General features: G+C 42.6%; 1 protein-coding gene across 1 annotated transcript in view; it reads right to left on the reverse strand.

Moving 5' to 3' along the window:
• Cfap54 (cilia and flagella associated protein 54) overlaps nt 1-17,868 on the reverse strand; it is a 283,795-nt gene that overhangs the window by 55,327 nt on the left and 210,600 nt on the right. The window contains exon 61 of the mRNA XM_051139645.1: nt 16,030-16,171. Coding sequence (XP_050995602.1) covers nt 16,030-16,171 — 142 coding nt within the window. The remainder of the gene's footprint in view (nt 1-16,029; nt 16,172-17,868) is intronic.

The following is a 17,868-nucleotide window of genomic DNA, read 5'->3' on the forward strand; positions in this document are numbered from 1 at the left end:
CCAGACAGAACATCCAGGGCAATTTTAAATTAAAGTCATGATAAGTATTTCACTTGTTTCTAAAGGGAAGGGTACGTTCAAACACAGAGGGTAAGTACTAAGAGGGTTTTCCTCGCTCAGAACTCTATTTTATGTTCAATTATGAGTGCATTGCATGCGTGGGTATATGCATGCATGAGTGCATGTGCGTGTGTATGTATGTGTGTGTGTGTGTGTGTGTGTGGTGTTGTTATGTGTACATGGGCATATAGTACTCATGTGCAGATGCCTGTGTGTGCCAATAGATGCTCTGTAGCAGGTGGCTGTAGCTGCCCAATGTAGGCACTGAGACTGGAATTCAGATCCCCAGAAGAGTAGTGAAGACATGCCTAATTGCTAAGCCATCTCTCCAACCCTTTAGAACTCTTTTTAAGGGAAAGAAATTTCCTTTAACTCAGTTTTGGAGTCATGGATGATTGTTTAGTTTTATTTAGTTTTGTGCCTGTTTGAGATGATGATTACTTTCACATACTAATGTAGTGATTGGATTTAATAGATGTTCTAATTTTGAATTACATTTGCATTCCTGGAAGTAATCCAACTTGACACCATGTATCTTTCAACATGCTGCTTATTTTCAGCAGTCATGCATGGATATGATCAAAAATAAGACTCTGTCCCTAGAGATCCAGCTCTGAAAGTAACTTTCTTATAGTATCTTCTCCAAATTGCCCGTTTTCAAGAATCTATTGATTAGGTTTCTGTGACATTAACTTAGAGCCCACTTCTCTGTCCTTCAAAATGGTTACAGGCATATCACACCCACTTCCCCTACCATATTCCTAAGACCTTCTAAAAGCCTTATAGTGCATCCAATATGGATCACATCCCTGGATAGCTTCCCTCAGAACCTGAGAGCACCTGCCCCTTTGCCCCCTTCCAAGCTTGCTGTTATCAAATATAACAACGTTTATGCTCGCGCTTATCTGTATTCATAACATCTGTTTTATCTCTAAGATGAAATCAATAAAGAATATTTGCTGAGTGTTGTGGCACACCTATGGTTCCTGCACATGGGAGGTTGAGGCAGGAGTATCAAGAATTCAAAGTCATCCTTGGGTATATAATAGCACATCTGAAGATGATGAAGGAGGAAGGGGAGGAGGAGGAGGGTGACTTAATTAGGATTAGGATCACTCAATTCAACATAACCAGATTTCTTTCGTGAAGGCTTAGTATCACAATCCCACAACCCACATAAATAATGCTTTTAGTATGAAGATCAAATGGACTATTTTAATTCATAATCATTCCATCATTTCATCATATACTTCATGTATGTCACTTTGTGGACTATGAATCTTTTAACTCTGCATATTGTCTTCACGAACAGAAATAACATTTTCATCTCACCATATTCTTTGTGTGGGGAGGGCTAAGACAGGGTTTCTCTGTGTCGCCCTGGCCATCCTAGAACTCACTCTGTAGACCAGACTGTCCGCAAACTCAGAGATCCACCTGCCTCTGCTTCCCTAGCACTGAGATTAAAGGCACGTGCCACCACCACCACATTTTTAATGTCTTCTAACTTCCTAATTATTCTATCTCCTGCCTTGCATCCATTCAAGTTTTCCGATAGTGTTCCTGAGATAGCTAATCTCCCAATCTACACATGGGTGGTTGCATAGTGAGCAATACTGGGGAACTCCCTTTTCTTTCCTTTATTTGCAGTCTTGCATGCCAGGATTTATTATCAAGGAACATCCTGAAAACAGTTTACCAATTTGTAAAACGCTTGAGTCCTTAAAGGACCCTAAAACCTAACTTGTGTCTTAGTGAAAAAAAAAACAAACTTACTTCCCCACAGTCCCTCCCAAGCCTGCGCTCTGATGTCTTCCCATCTGTTGTTGCTGCAATGGGGCTGAGACTCATCAAATCTCTCTAACCGGCCTGTGCTACCTCATTCTGAAATGTACTTTCTTTTCCCAATTAATTCGTTATCTGTGGTAATTTAAAGTGTCCCTTTAGGCCCAGCTTTTCATATTTTTTTTTTGTTTGTTTTGTTTTGTTTTGTTTTTTATTTGTGCTGCATGGATTCTGGTAGAACTTAAAGGCTCGTTTCTCCCTTCAGCACTGAAAGAGAGTTTTCTATTGATTTCTGTGGTGACTGCTTCCAATTTTCTTCTCCTACATCTTGAATGTATTTTGAATATTAAAACATTTGCACTGATTCACTCTTTCTCAATTTCTCTTTCTCTTTTCCTCCTTTCTTTATAATTTAATTTCTCTGCCTCCTTCTCTCCTCATCTCTCTTGATTGATGACAGATATAACCCTCTGTTGTTATGCAGAAATGTAGTTATTTAAATAAATGGTTCTGGATGTATTGTATATCCATACAGACAAAGTCAATCTTGACTTCAGCCTTCCCACACATGCAAGAGTCGCACATAAAAACAGGCTGAGTGACATGTAGATCTAAATGTAAGTGCTGAAAGGAAGATGGGTACACAGGAAAGAATTTTTATGATTTTCTGTATGGAAGAAAATATTTCCGTAATTAAATATTAAGAGTACAAATCACAACAGAAAACACATACCTGTGTTTTAAGACACATACCCACATTCTCAGTTCAGGGGTAGGAGAAAACCTTGTCTAAAAAATACTTATAATCTGCACAATAATAGAAGTACAGGATTTGAATAATCAAAAATTAAATAAAATAAAAAGATAAAACAGTGTAAAAGATATATATTATATAATCAACAAAACATAATATATAATATATATGATATATAATATATTATATAATCAGAAAAACATCCAAATATATAAAGAACACCTGTAGTTCTCTAAAACTCCCAAGGAAAAGTACAGATGGCTCTTGAATAAGAAGGTCCCTCTAAAGAGTATGCAATAGCCAATATACAATACAGAATACAGCATGTCAGCAGGATAAATTTCAAACTAAACTGCCTTGGGAACTTGTAAAGATGCTCATATGCTTTCTGATGCAGCAATCTCACTCCTTGGCACGCATGTGCACACACATATGCATACACATATGTACATATGTATACACACATCATATATACATATATGTACACACAAACACACGCGCGCGCACACACACACACTAATCTATTTGTACCCAAAAGATCACAGTGTCTTCTGAGCAGGCTCTTTCACAGCCTTCAGTGTTTACCTATGGGTAATGAATGGTGCTGTCACATCCACAGAAGACTGAGTCTCACAGACAGTGTAGAACAAAAGAAGCCGGCTACAACGATGCAATTATTTCATTTACACAAAATCCAAAAGCTGGCCAAACTTATGTTAGACATTAGAAGGTGGGAAGGTTAACAGGGCCAGGAGGGGTTGCCAGGTGGACTTCTGGGGTGCTGACACTGCTCCATGCCTTGATTCGTGACAGTCACATGGGCATTTCCTCCATGATAAACCACCTACGTTTGTGCTCTTTTTATATTTATCTTCCATGACTTTCACATTGGAAATGCCTGTGTGACAATGGCATGGCCTCCTCTTCTAGAAACCATCACTGAACAACAAAGAAAACAGGAAACAACAACACCAGTTTGGCTGGAATAAATCAAGGAGGAGTGGAAATCTCAAACCAAACTTTGTAGAGCCATCCCCAAAGCAGATGGCATTGAGAGCGCAGACAAGGAGGCAGAGGGTGACACTGAGATGTAACAAATTGATGATGAAGAGCAGGGCTGTGGGGCCAGTCATGAAGTCTTGATACTCATATACAAAAGAAAAATTACTTAAAATGTAAATGTAATGTAACAATTCAAATTTATGTTACAGCTTTTCCAAGCTAAAAATGGAAAGCCAGTAGGGCTGTCCTATAGAGCAGTGGTTCTTAAACCTTCCTAGTGCTGCGACCCTTTAGTACAGTTCCTCACGTTGTGGGAACCCCCAGCCATAAAATTATTTTTGTTGGATTGACCATAGACATGCACCCAAAACCTAGACACTCATACAGCTTTCCCCTAAGTGACTTTACCCAGTGCTCATTCTGAGGTCTAAGGTGTAAAGATTTGCATTTGCCCTGGATGAAAGCTCAGTCTCTCAACCAGGACACTGTAAAATGGTCAGATAGACAGGCTTAAAGACAGAGCTGAAAACACAGGTGTGTGGATCAGGATCTGGGGGAAGGGGGATTAACAGTGATGGAGCTCACACAGAATCCTCGGAATTAGACTCTGGAAACCAGTCTCCAGGTGCAGTGTATAAGCCTTTATATGATTAAAGGACCCATCAGATCATCCCATACTAGCCTCAAGCGCCAATAGCAATCTGTCAGGTTGGTGTAGCTATGAGGAAATGTGGCAAGCCAAGGTCATTTCAGAAGACTTCTGAAAGAAGGCAGAAGCAATCGCCGACCTAGCCTCAGACCATTTTGAGACTTCACTAGTGTACTAGGAATCCCTAGTAGATCAACACTGTGTGCAGTGGATCAGGATCTTTCAAGAAGTCTTAGGAGCCACTGACGCTTGACTGCCCATTCTCTGTGGGCCTCAAAAGGGTTCTCCCCGCACTCCCCACACAGAAAGCGTCCTCCTACCTCCTCAGCAGAACTGCACGTTGCAATGACAAATGGCTCCCATTTGTAACTGTGGTTCATCCGAGGTCTTGCTTGTGTTTGTCTAATGATTTCAGCATCAAGGCCTCCAACAAGACCACTCTTTATGCCAGTGTCAGCAGGAAAGCGAAGGTGCTCAGAGCATTGATGAGCTCTGCTTTCACCTAACAGTTCATGATGAAGCATGTATGCCTCCATTTGGGGGGATGGCACCAGGAAGCAGGGAGCAGCGCCTTAGTGGGACGCTAGGAAAGCAGACTCCGCACTGCCTAGCTGTCCTTGAGTTCTTCATGTGAAACAAATAAACTAATTAAAAGGCCATTTTTCGTTGAAGACTGGCTTGATGACGCCGTGAAAGTCATTAAAAGTTATTAACTATGCACTTCTTTCTTCATATTCTGCGTAATAAAACACGAAGAGCAAGCAAGGCCCCTGTGCAAGGGTGTGCAGGCACCAGGGCTGGTACAGAATTGCAGCTGAATATGCTTTCCCCTGCCTCATGAAACTCCGTTTAACCTGAAATAACAACTGATGAGCTATAAGGTGATCTGAAAAACGAAAGAAGTGCTCTGGACTTCAAGAGAAACCTCTGACAGGATTAGTGCCTGTGATAAACATTCAAGTCTTCAAATAGAAATTCTGACGTTTTGGAAAGTTTATATCTGTCACTAAGAATTTTCCGGTACTTAGGTTTCTTTGAAAGGGATGGTAGTGATGTTTTGAGTTTACAGTGTTTGACATTGACCAAGGAGATAGACCAGTGTTTAGATGTCCTCACCACTCCAGGAACCAATGTTTTCCAGATGCTTAAGCTGTCTCAGGGACCCCACGCCAGGCTCAGCACTGTAGCCCTTCTGCCAGGTGAAGGAATTCAGAGACACACAGAGTACAGCATAGAAAACAGATGGAGAGTTTTTTGTTTTGTTTTTTCAAAGTAAAGTTGAGCACTCTCAAAAGGTGGGCAGGCAATAGGCACTGGCCACTGCAGAGGAGAACACTCCTGAGTGAGAGTGGGTGTGAGAGGGGCCACCTACATTTTTTAACATTTTTATTAATTTATTCAGATTACAACTCAACTGCTACCCCATCACTTGTATCCTCCCATTCCTCCCTCCCTCCAGCTTCCACCCTATTCCCCTCCCCTAGGTCTGTGACCGAAGGGGACCTCCTCCCCCCCTATATGGTCACAGCCTATCAAGTCTCATCCTGGTAGCCTGCTTATCCTTTCTCTGAGTGCCACCAGGCCTCCCCACCACGGGGAAGTGGTCAAATATGAGGCACCAGAGTTCATGTCAGAGTCAGTCCCCGCTCTCCACACAACTGTGGAGGATGTCCTGTCCATTGGCTAGATCTGAGTAGGGGTTCAATGTTGACTGCATATATTGTCTGTGGAGGTGCAGTAGTTTGAGCAGACCCCCCTGGGTCCAGATGCGCCCTTAAAGTATTTCTTAAAGTCCTTAAATTAGAAGGCTTTCCTGTGGGCCGTTTTCCTGTTCAGGTGATTGACTGGCTCAGAAATTAAGTAATAAGAGTCGATTAGAAAGCCCTTTCCTGCGCAGAGACCTATTAATAAAGACTGGGGCCCAAACTAATGCCAATCTACTATAAATGGGAGGATACAAGTGAGGGGATAACAATTGAGTTGTAATCTGAATAAATTAATTTAAAAAAAAAAAAGAAAAGAAAAAAGAAAAGAAAATCCCACAGTACTGATGAGTCTTTATGTCCCAGAGCATGAACTTGGTAACTGATTCTCTCTAGGAATTAGATGGCATCTTCATCCCTCTTGGAGACCATAATCCTTTGAAAGATGGAACATGCTAATCAAACACTAAATTGACCCTATAAAAAGCTTTCTCGGGGAATTCATCCTACCTAGACGCCAATTCCCAGCAGCTCTCCTGAAGGTCCACAGAGGCCCTCGGCCGGCTCTGGCCTAAGCACTCTAGACTCCTTTGGGGCACCATTTCCCAAGTTTGGATCTGTTCCCAGATGACGAAGGCCAGCCTTTAAGCCAATTTGTTTCTAGGCTCAATGAATTCCAACAGGCTATCGAGGGCATGGTTCCAGGGCCTGGGGAGATGACTTGATGGTGAAGAGCATTGGCTGCTCTTCCAAAGGACCTGGGTTCAATTCCCAGCACCTACATCCTCACGATTGCCTGTAACTCCAGTTAGACATAGGGAACCTGATGTAAAACAATGTCCATGAAACAAAAATAAATAGATCATTAAGGACACAGTTCCAAAGACAGCCAAATCCACCATGAAAATAAGAGAAGGGCTCTTTTGCTGGGAACACAGGTATGAATTGAAACCTACAGGGAGGACCCTCAGGTTAACTGTTAACACCTCTTTGAAAGGCTCTTAGCACATGCTTTTATCTTCTATTGTCATCAAAATCCTGGAAACTGACAATTTTATTCATCACTCTCCGGTTAAATGTTGGTAAGAAACCCTCCAAGAAAATAACCTTCTGCCATATAGTGGAGACTTAAGTTCATCCAAACGGATCTGTCAGTCACCCAAAAAGAAAATCCTCGTGAATGCTATCTGTGCCAGGCGCTTTAGAAATAGAGAAATCTTGTCTAAAGTGTAAAGCAGTTCAGCCACTGTCCCTTCAGCCACTGCCTACTCTCCCCTTAGACTGCCCTTTATCTTGTGGTGAACTTCACCTACCTTCCTCACTATGTTCTTCAGAGTCCTTTACTGTTTCAACAGAGACTGCAAGGACTAGGGAGGCCACAGAAGGCCATGGGGAGATGTCTATAAAGATGGCAAGGTGGGTCAACATACTTCAGTGCATTAAGCAGAGAATGAAAATATTAATGATGGGGTTTTCAGAGGCTACCTCAGAGTTAACCATACCCTGCACCCCCCAAAAACCCCTTTACTCGCATTGCTTTGAATGCAAAGAGGAATATAACTATTTGAAGAGGCCCTCGTATAACTACATATCTGCCCGAGGCTGGATTCCCTTTACTTACTTCAATGGAAACATTGCATTGCTGCAGACTGACTTTAAAAGAAGGTGAGAGAGTTCAGCTGATTTTTAGAAAACCAGATCATTAAACAAATTTGTAATATATATTTTTCTGCTAACTTGTGGTAGATTTATTAATAATCTTTTAAAATTAATAAAATTTAACTTCCAGTTTTAATTTCTAGCATAGCTTTATTACTTCCATAGTAACAGATCTAATTTTTTACCTTTGTAATAATAGATACAGTGACTCTAACATATAGAGATAAAGTGGGGTTGAAGGTGTGGCTCAGTTGGTAGAGTGCTCCATTGGTGTGGGAGTGACCCTAGCTTCTATTCCCCCATCCTGCAGAAAACCTGGGCATGCTGGCCTGCAACTGTAATCCTTGCACTTGGGAGGGGGAAGCAGATCAGAAGTTCAAGAGCGTCGTCGGCTATATCGTGAATATACAGCCTAGGCCACATGAAACAGTGACAAAAAGAAGGAAGAGAAAAATGAATTAAAAAAAAAAAGACAACCACTGGTAAAAAAAACATTTGAATGCAGCGTTAACATGTTCACACAAAAAAGATTTGAAGTAAATAAACATAAAGGATTATAATTTCTCCTGTTAAAATAATTTGATAGGCTATGAAAATGTAAGTTGTTCCGAAGCTAATATCTAAATGTAACACAACTCCAAGAAAAATATAAGATTTTTAAAATATTATACAAGTTAAAAAAATTTTAAATTTTGAAAATATTATACAAGATATTTTAAGCCATAAAAGACAATATTGAAAAGAAAGAATAAGGAGTGGGCCTCACTCTAACACCTATTAAATATTATGACTACACTATCTTAAAGAATATATGCCACGCTGAAGCCTGGATATGTGGAGTGATAGAAGCCAATTGGAAGCCCAGAGGCAGGGCTGCCATCTAGTAAAACTAAGTATGCATGGGCCAAATAGAATTCCACAAGTCCTGTGATAAACACAGACTAGTAATTGATATGACCATGATCAATAATATAAATGTATATGTAAAAAAATTTTTTTAAGAAACAAAAATAAATAAATAAAAGAGAGTGCAGGGAGAAAAGGGAGTTTTTTATGGAAAGCTCCTTACCAGGACAGTTTTACAGAGACAGCATGCAGAGAGAACAAGCTGGATGAAAGTGAAGACAGAAGGAGACAGAGAAGGAGCCGGAAGATGAAAACATACTGCCAGAATTCGTTTGAGGTCAGGCAGAGCAATCCAGTTAGAAGTAGAAGAAGCCAGTTTGAATCAGTCAGAGGAGTTTAGGCCAGAACAGCTGAGTTGAACCAGCCAGCCAGAGTTCAGAAAGATCTAGAAAGGCTTCGTAACAGCTCTCATTTCACCCGTACATCTAAGAAAATAAACACATTTACATTACACACACACACACACACACACACACACACACACACACACACACTTCCACAAGTCACTGGAAAAGATTTGAAGCAGGGAGGACCTTTTTGCAAATCTAGACATCATCAAAAAAAAATAATAATAAGGATTTTTCTGCTTTACAGAAATAATTCTTTTCATATGACAGAAATCCTACTGGAAAAATTAAATAACTGATAAATTGTTTTCTTCATTTTACAGGACACTTTATTTTTAAATTTTTTTAAGTCTCTGAGGTGTGAGGTGATTGGCTGCACAGCAACACCTTACCAGCACAGCCAAAGGCAGATGCTCTGTCTCTCATTGGCACTGTGCTTCTGCCTTTCTTTCTAAACTTAAGTTAAAAATGGTTTTGAGAATTTCATAAATGAGTAGGGATAACTATTTTTAAAAGATATAATATTTTACTCTTGGCAAAAAAAAAAAAGTCATCAATGAATCCGTGCCTCTGCTAGGCTGGCTCCTGTACTGTCTCATCACCAAGTGTGCCTGGCCAGTGTCTGAATATGCTTTCTTATGCTGAGGAAATTATGAAGATAAACGTTATGTTTTCAGATGTCATGAGTTTAAGGAATTCTGGTAAGAACTAAATTCAAAGGTTGAATAAATTATGTCAGAGAAGAGATTAAAGGCATCTCTGGCAGGCAGGAATTCCAGAAGAGCTGTTGTGTGTCTCATACTTAACAACCACAGCAGAAAAGTCCTGTGTTGCAGACAGACTCCGAATTCACTCCTAGATGTTTAGCTTCTCCTTTGTTTCTTTAACTTCCCAACAGCAGCATAACCCCCGCCCCCAGACAGGTCTCTCCAGGGATCCTGACCTCTACACTACAAACAACAGCTAAAAGGAGTGTGGTGGGCAACATATGAAGCTGAGGGTACAGGACAGACGATGAGCCAATGAGCAGGGCATGGTGGTGCGAGCCTGTAATCCCAGCATAGAGGCAGGTGGATTACTGTGAGTTCAAGGCCAGCCTGGTCTACAAAGCGGGTCTAGGACAGCCAAGGCTACACAGAGAAACTGTCTCAAAACAAACAAACAAACAAAAAAACAAAACACAAAACAAAATAAACCAGAAACAACAACAGCAACAAAAAAGATGACCCATAAAGATGCTCACATCTTAATGTGCAGAACCTGTCAATGCATAAAGTTAGGTGACAAAGGAAAACTAAGTTTGTCAGGTCAAATTAAGGTTCAAGTCAACTGTCCTAGAGGTGGGAAGACTATGCTGGGTTATCTAGATGGCACAGTGTCATCACAGGGTCCTCACAGGTGGAAGCACAAGGAAGAAGGAGGAGAAACCACATCAGGGTAACTTAAAGACGTTAGCTTGGAATATGGAGGAAGGACACAAACTCCACCCAAAGAACTTGGGGGGCCTCTAGCAGAGATGCTCCCTTGAGGCTCCCAAGGAAGCAGTTCCCTGAAATTAACCTGGGGACACTCATTTTGGACATCTGATTTCCAATGCCCATGACAAAGTGATGTTCTGCACAGCCTGCCCTGGAGCAGGACCGGTGGCTGAAGCATGGCTAGCAATGACTGCTCCTCAGGAAAACTAGGAACTGAGCCAAAGGGAAGACAGGCACACATCTCCTCCCCACACCCTTGAGTCTCTATTGAGAAAGAAATTATCAGAACATTTAATTAAAAGAAAATATTCTCCATCTATATGACTGACATTGGGATCGTAAACGTCACAACAGGAAATTAAGACTAGATACATTTTGGTTCGTCATACAAAATCCTTTTCTAAAAGTTGACTTTATTTTCCTTTTTAGGATCCACAGGGGTTAGAAACTACTGATATGAAGTCTGTTCTAAAACTGCCTTCAGGAGGCCTAGGGAGGAGAGTGTGAGGTCTCTCGTGCCCACAACTACTGCCATGGGCCCCAGCCAGAGCTTCTGCTTCTGAGACAGTTCACACCAAGTTCTCGGAGCCACTTACCTGGTGTGAGTCCCAACCTTATAACCAGAGTGAGTTTCTGACTCCTCTCAGGTGGGTCTGGACCACAACCCAAGGTCTAGCCTATTAGGAACCCCAACTCTCTGTTGCTGGTTATCTTCCCTCCCCCATGGGGCTCTTCCACTCACATCCATGAGCAGGCAGCAAATCCCTAGCCCCGCCCCTCCAGCAAGGGCCTCTGCTACTCCTAAAACACACACACACACACACACACACACACACACACACACACACACACACACACACACACACACAACCCACCCCAAACCAAACCAAACCAAACCAAACCAAAACAACAAAACAAAACAAAACAAAGACTCCATTTTGAAAACAAGGCAGTGTTTTTCTGCTATCAAGATCAGCCAGGAATTAAAACAAACTGTTCACTTTGGAAGACTGTTCTATGCTTGACGTTAGAGTAGGCAGAAGGAGCCCTCAAATCAATTAAATTCCTTCGACTCTAAAACTACACACCAGTTCTATATTAAAGTCCTGTGGTATGACTTCTTACATCTAACATGATGCTTTCTTTTCACATCTAACATGATGCTTAACGATACTGCCCTCAAGAGCTGAATAGTTGAGGAGCCAAAGCAGTGGTGAAAGATGGATAGGCTTTATTACTCCAGTATCTTGCCTCCTTTGTAAAAATGATGCTCCCCCTGGAGTTTTCCTAGAGGATAAGCGGCCTCTTATTAGTTGGTAGTCCAGCCTTCAGGCTCTCTGCTGTTGTTAGTCCTTGGTTGTGGAGTCCCTATTAAGGGTACTTAACTAACTCTGTTTTCTTTGAGTCTCTGACAGGCACATCTTCCTGCCCATCTTCAGGAAGATGGCGTCCTATTGCTGTCTCCCATGCATGGTTCTCATGTCTTGTTTTCCACTGTGACTCTATCTAGTATAATACTTATTGCCTTGAAGACCAATAGTGTTTACAGTTGACTAGTACCTCTGGCACTGCATCTCGGCTTTTTTCCCCACATGTGTACATATGTATGCTGAGCATTCATAAATGGATGTTCACAGGGGTACATCAGTGTACCTATGTGTGAAAGACAAAGGTTGATGGTGGAGATCTTCCTTTTATTTACTGGGAGGGACTTTCTTGTTGAACTCAGATCTTGCTGACTCGGCTAGTTTAGCTAGCTAGTTTGACCTGAAGAGCCCATACTTACTTCCAAAGAGCTGGGAGCACGAGTGGGTCAGCAGAGGCCCCCAGTGTTTGTGTGGGCATTGGGGAACTACTCACTGGGCCTCACACCTGTAAAGCAATCTCTTTAACCACCATGACATCTCCCCAGCCCCTTCTCAGATTCAAGCGATCAATGAGACATCTCTTCAGGGGAGTCTCTGGACTTCTGTAGACAAAGGACCAGGACAGCTTGACTTCACTGCAAGTGGTTCTCTTCATGCCTTAGTAATTGCTTCTATAACACTCTCAAAGCGCATAGGTGGATGGGCAGACAGACAGACACACACCCTTGCACTATTCTAACACAGGTTGATTTTGTCCATCCATGGGTAAATGATGTAACCGTTTGTGATTTGGGTAGAAATCACTCCACTTCTCTGCTACTAGCTGTGCCTGGGGGGAATAAGAGAATGAGATAGTTGTAGAGAAATGGAATCCATCTCCGAACAAAGACCAAGAGAGGGAGGTGGGGGGATGACAAATCTCATTCCTTCAGGCTGAGAGATCAGCTGTGTTTCCAGAGGTAAAGCACACACTGAGCAGCCACAGTGTTCCTAGCTCTGCTCCACAGGTTGCTGTAGTCTTGGTGGAGAGTTCACCAATGTGCCCTGCATTTGTAGCTTTCCGTATCTCGTGTGTATTTAGCTGTGAGAGGCTGCATTTGGAACCACTAATCCGAAGTGATGCTTTTAATTTAAAGTGTCTTACAGAATTTAATGTTTTTTTTATCCCTGCTGAATTACCATTAAGGCCACAAGAAAAATCAAGACTAGAGGGTTGTGTGTATTTGAACATAAGTGCAGTGTTAGCAGCTAATGAAGGTTCTCGTGCTGAATGGAAGCATAGTCCCACATTGCAAGTGCCGCCATTTTGGAGTTGACAAGACAACGTGCAGAATAGTCAACAAATGGAACCAAGCATTCTGCTCAAAATTTCCAGTGTCCCATGAATGCCTATACAGGCATTTGTCAAGCACGTATGATTCCCCTTCTGTCTGGTACTGATTTGCATCTGTCCTCTAACTCACTACGCCCAGGTGAAAAGAAAGCTCCCAGCGAACTCTTCTTACACCATCCTGAGTGTCCCCAACTTTCCACAAAAGGCATACATTTAGCTTTGGGGATATTAATCCTGCTTTCATTGATAGGGTTCTCTAAAATATGAATATCTATTTTTGCAGTGTGTAATCCTGTTTCTAATTGCCCATGGCTAGAGGCTCATGGACGTAAGACCTGCTTCCCTGCTGTGTTTGCTCCATGACTTCTCTCTGATGGACAAAAGTGTCTGGTGCAGGACTTGGGGTGCAGCTCAGTTAACAGCAGGCTTAAGACTCTGGATTGCATCAACAGCACAGCAAAAGAGCGGAAAGAAGGGAGAGAGGCGAAGAGACATCTTGTATTGCACTCTGTACCCAAAATGATGGCTATTGTTCATCACCTCCTGTGCAGATGAATACTAATATTGTTTAAAGCTAGATTAGTGAGGTTTTCTTCTGGATGCTAATTTATGCTAATGAGTAGGAAATCAAACAAGTTTTATTTGTTGTTGTTGAGCGATTTTTCCCTTTAGCAAGTCATTTTAATACGAACTTCGTGGCCATCTGTGTATTTGTGGAAATCAGGTGGGAATTCAGAACTTCCTTCCAACCCAAATACTGAAACGAGCGAAGTCATCAACATGCATTAATTATCAGCCTGCCAGGAGAAGACTGGAGGGCAAGATTAATATTCTTTATGCGAGGTAAAATGAAAAACGGATTAGACTTTACAACCGAGCAATTTCATAGTTAAAACAGTAAAGAAGTATTAATGGTCTAAAGCAGAAACTAAAGAAACTGGAATGTGTGCCAAGCAAGCTGTCCACATAGAACAAAAAGTCCAAGGTCTAGCATTAAGCAAAGAGGAAAATGACTCAACCAGACTGACTGACATCAGTTGGTTTAGGGAATACCTCCCTCCATTGTGGTACCCATGGCTGACAACATTAGCCATCGCAACAACTTGTCCTGTCTTTCCATACAGATGCTCACAGTTCTCCTCCAGTGGTTCTCAGCCTTCCTAATAATGCTGTGACCTTCGAATACAGTTCCTCATATTGCAGTGATACCCCCCAGCCACAAAGTTATTTTGTTACTATTTTATAACTGTATTTTTGCTACTGTTGAATGGATCTTAATGTAAATATCTGATATACATATTATCAGATATGTATATTCTCCCAAAGGGGCCATGACCCCGGTTGAGAACCAGTGCTCTGCACTTGTCAAGTGACAGCGTAGGTTGACATCTGGCAAACACTCACAGGCATCTTGCTACTTCTGCACATGTCTCATACCTCGCTCACACTGGGAGTGGGATGGCTTGGTGAGATAAGCCTTCAGTAAGCCTGTGTGATCTGGCCTCTGCCTCCTGCCCTGGTATCTGCTGTGAGCAGAACATGCTGTGGGTAGCCATCAGCTCTGCAGACTGGGGCCCATGGCGGATGCCCATGGAGCATGTGCAAGCCCTGTCCACAGCCTGAGGCGGAGCACAGGAGAAGGGTGAAGATGCTCTTAGTTGTAAAGTCACTGGGTGAGGCTCAGTCCATCTCAGATGAACCTTGTTGTCCATAAAGCGCGAAGCATCAGAATGAAGGAAAGGAGTGAAATAAAGTGCATACATCATCCAGAATTAATACGTTCCTGGTAGAAGCAAAGGTAACCATGCTGGAAGCATGACGCATGTGGCCAGATCCAGGTTTCTAGACTGCTCTGTGCAGGGCCAGAGGCACTGTCTCTAGTGAGTGCTAAGAAGCCAAGGAGAAGGGAGCACCAAGATGGAGGTGTGGGTCATAACCCAGAAGCCCAAGGAGCAAAAGTCTACCGGGCATGAAAGAAGTAAAGGTCTAAGAATAAAGTCTCAGTATAAGGCCACTATCTAATTAGTTGACCTCCAACAAAGCATTGCTGCACTGGGGATAGTTTGGCCACTCAATCATCTGGAAGAATCTTGGAAAGACAGTGAGGTGAGATGTGAGAGCCTTTGGGTGAAGGATGCTAATCCCAGGGGCGGCGAGGGGGCCACTGCCGCCTGGTTGGATTAAGGGGAAGATCTGTGTCTCCTTTGGCTCAATGTTGAACACACAGAGAACGGAGAGGTCAGTCTTACTGAGCAGCAGTGCCTGGTTGTTCCTTGGCACCTGTTTCAACCCAAGAGAAGCATTCGACAAACATTTTTGACAAATGGATGAAAAAAAACCCCACATAAATGAATGTTAAATTCATTACTGCGGTTTGAGAGTCATATTATAGTTTACTAGCCAGAGGATAAACCATAGATAAGGAAAAGTCATTAAACCAGCAGTAAGGTCAATCCTCAACTCTGGCCACTCGGCATTCATCGGTTCAGTTAGCAGACTGGATGCTGGGCATGTGCAAATGACGCTGTACTCTAGTGCAGATGAAATAGCGGGCTCTGCTCTCTGGAAAGCTCGGGAATGAAGGACACACTTTATGCACACACAAACATGCACACACATGTAAAAATTCTAATAAGACCAAAGAGAGTGTTAGCCAGTGGGTATTTCATATGAGAGGATCAGAGAAACTCTCTCAAATAAAAACATTCCCTGAAGGTACCATCTGGCATGCATATATGTTAAGATAAACAATATGAGGTCCTATCACTCTCAGAGCCCAGTTGTACAACAGCCAGCTGGGTAACATGTGGGTGCACTCAGGTGGTGCACTATTTTGGCAACTGGCCCTAGGACCCTGGAAACTCCCCAAAACATTATCTCCTCTAAGAGAAAGGCTAACAAATCATAACGATAAAGTCGTCTAAACTTGATTGTGCGTTATACCGAGAATGTTCTGGTTAAATTCTGTAGAGACTTTCAAACGTACCAAGTAAATAATCCGTATACGAGGAGAAGAGATCCACAGTGGCAAACTCTGGGATGTTTGGCAACGCCATGTGATTAACCTTGTCGGTCCTGGCATTCTTCTTTCCGATCAGGAGGTTGAGGGCCAGCACAGACTCGCTGACCTAAAACAAACACATCAGGATTCGTGTCATGTTAGTAAAGGCTGTGGTTTGGCCCTGCCCCTCCCAGTTCATGTGCTTGGACTATGATCCCCACAGTGGCATGGGAGACGGGGGCGGGCAGAGGGTATCTTAGAGCACTGATTTAGGTCAAGAGAGCTGGGCCTGAGGCATGGATTGAGGGGTAGTCCCCAAGTAAGCTCCTTCTAACAGGAGAAGCTGTCTCCCTATTTTATTTCTGTTTTGCCCTTCCACCTTATGCCATGCAATCATAGAGCAAGAAAGGCCTCACTAGGTGCTAGTCCTTGGTCTTAGACCTACTAGACTCAAGAACTGTGAGTCAGTACCTCCATGCTTAACATGAAGTACCCAGTGCGCACTGTTTTGTTACAGCATCAGACAGAGACAGTAAACATGAAGACATGGATTCATAAAATAATACTATTTTCTCGCAGGATACTTGATCCCATTGGGAACCCCGAGACTGTGACCTGTAAAAACCTGTTACTTGTTTGGCGTGGCTCAGCTGTAACACACACCTTGAACCTGAGAACTTTCTGTTTATTGTGGCAGGTGGCTCTGGTGTGGCTCAGCCCTAGCACACACCTTTAATCCAAGAGCTTTCAGTACACAGGGTTAAATAAAGTTAGCCCTAGGTCGAGAGGTGGAGAAAGAAGCCAGCTGACAAGGATTAAAGAGAAAGGCAGGACACTGAGGGAAGGGTATTTAAGACACCATGGAGAAGAACAAAGGGCTTTTGGCTTTTTTCTTCTGGGACATCAGTGAAGTAGGACGATCAGCTGGGGTGCTTTCTCTGCCTCTCTGAGCTAGCAAGATTTCACACAGCATCCTGAGTTAAGCTCCTGAGTCTCCATTGGTAAAATTGAATGATTGCAATCCAGTGTTTTAAAAAACAACAACAACAGCAATATTTGATATACATTGTGTGGTCATTTGAAAGAAAATGGCCCCGTAGGCTCATAGGGAGTGGCACCATTAGGAGGTGTGGCCTTGCTGGAGTAGAGGAAGCATGTCACTGGAGGTAGACTTCGAGGTCTTAGAGGCTCAAGGCAGGCCCAGTCGCTCAGTCTTTTCCTGCTGCCTGTGGATCCACATACAGAACTCTCGGCTCCTTCCCCACACCCATGTCTGCCTGCACACCGCCGTGCTTGCCACCATGATGAGAATGGGCTAAACCTCTGAAACTGTAAACCAGCCCCCATTAAATGTTCCCTTTTCTAAGACTTGCAGTGGAAATGGTGTCCCTTCACAGCAATAGAAACCCTGACTAAGACACAACATGAAAGAAAGAAAAAAAATCACAACATGAAAAAAAAATAATATGTGATCCCTGACATGCAAAAATATGCATCATAGCCAAGCCAACCAGTTAGCTTTGAGAATTTAAGTAATGTATAAGTCACTTTAAATAAGCTACATCACACAGTCATGGCATGTATTTGCCAACTGTCTCAAACGGATACACTTGTGTATCCAACATTTCATTAAGGGAAAAATGGGAAAAGTTGTGTTTGGTTATTAGCTATTATAAATGCTATACAGGTGTAGAGGCTGTTTCTAAAGCCTCCAAACAGATGTGGCAGATAGAAATCCCTCCCCAAATTCAACCTCTTTCTCTAAGGCAGATTCGCTGTGCTGCTACGGCATCTGGTGGATGGAGAACACAGGCAAGTCCACAG

The sequence above is a fragment of the Acomys russatus genome, chromosome 31 (genome assembly GCF_903995435.1).
Source record: "Acomys russatus chromosome 31, mAcoRus1.1, whole genome shotgun sequence".
NCBI classification, from domain to species: Eukaryota; Metazoa; Chordata; class Mammalia; order Rodentia; family Muridae; genus Acomys; species Acomys russatus.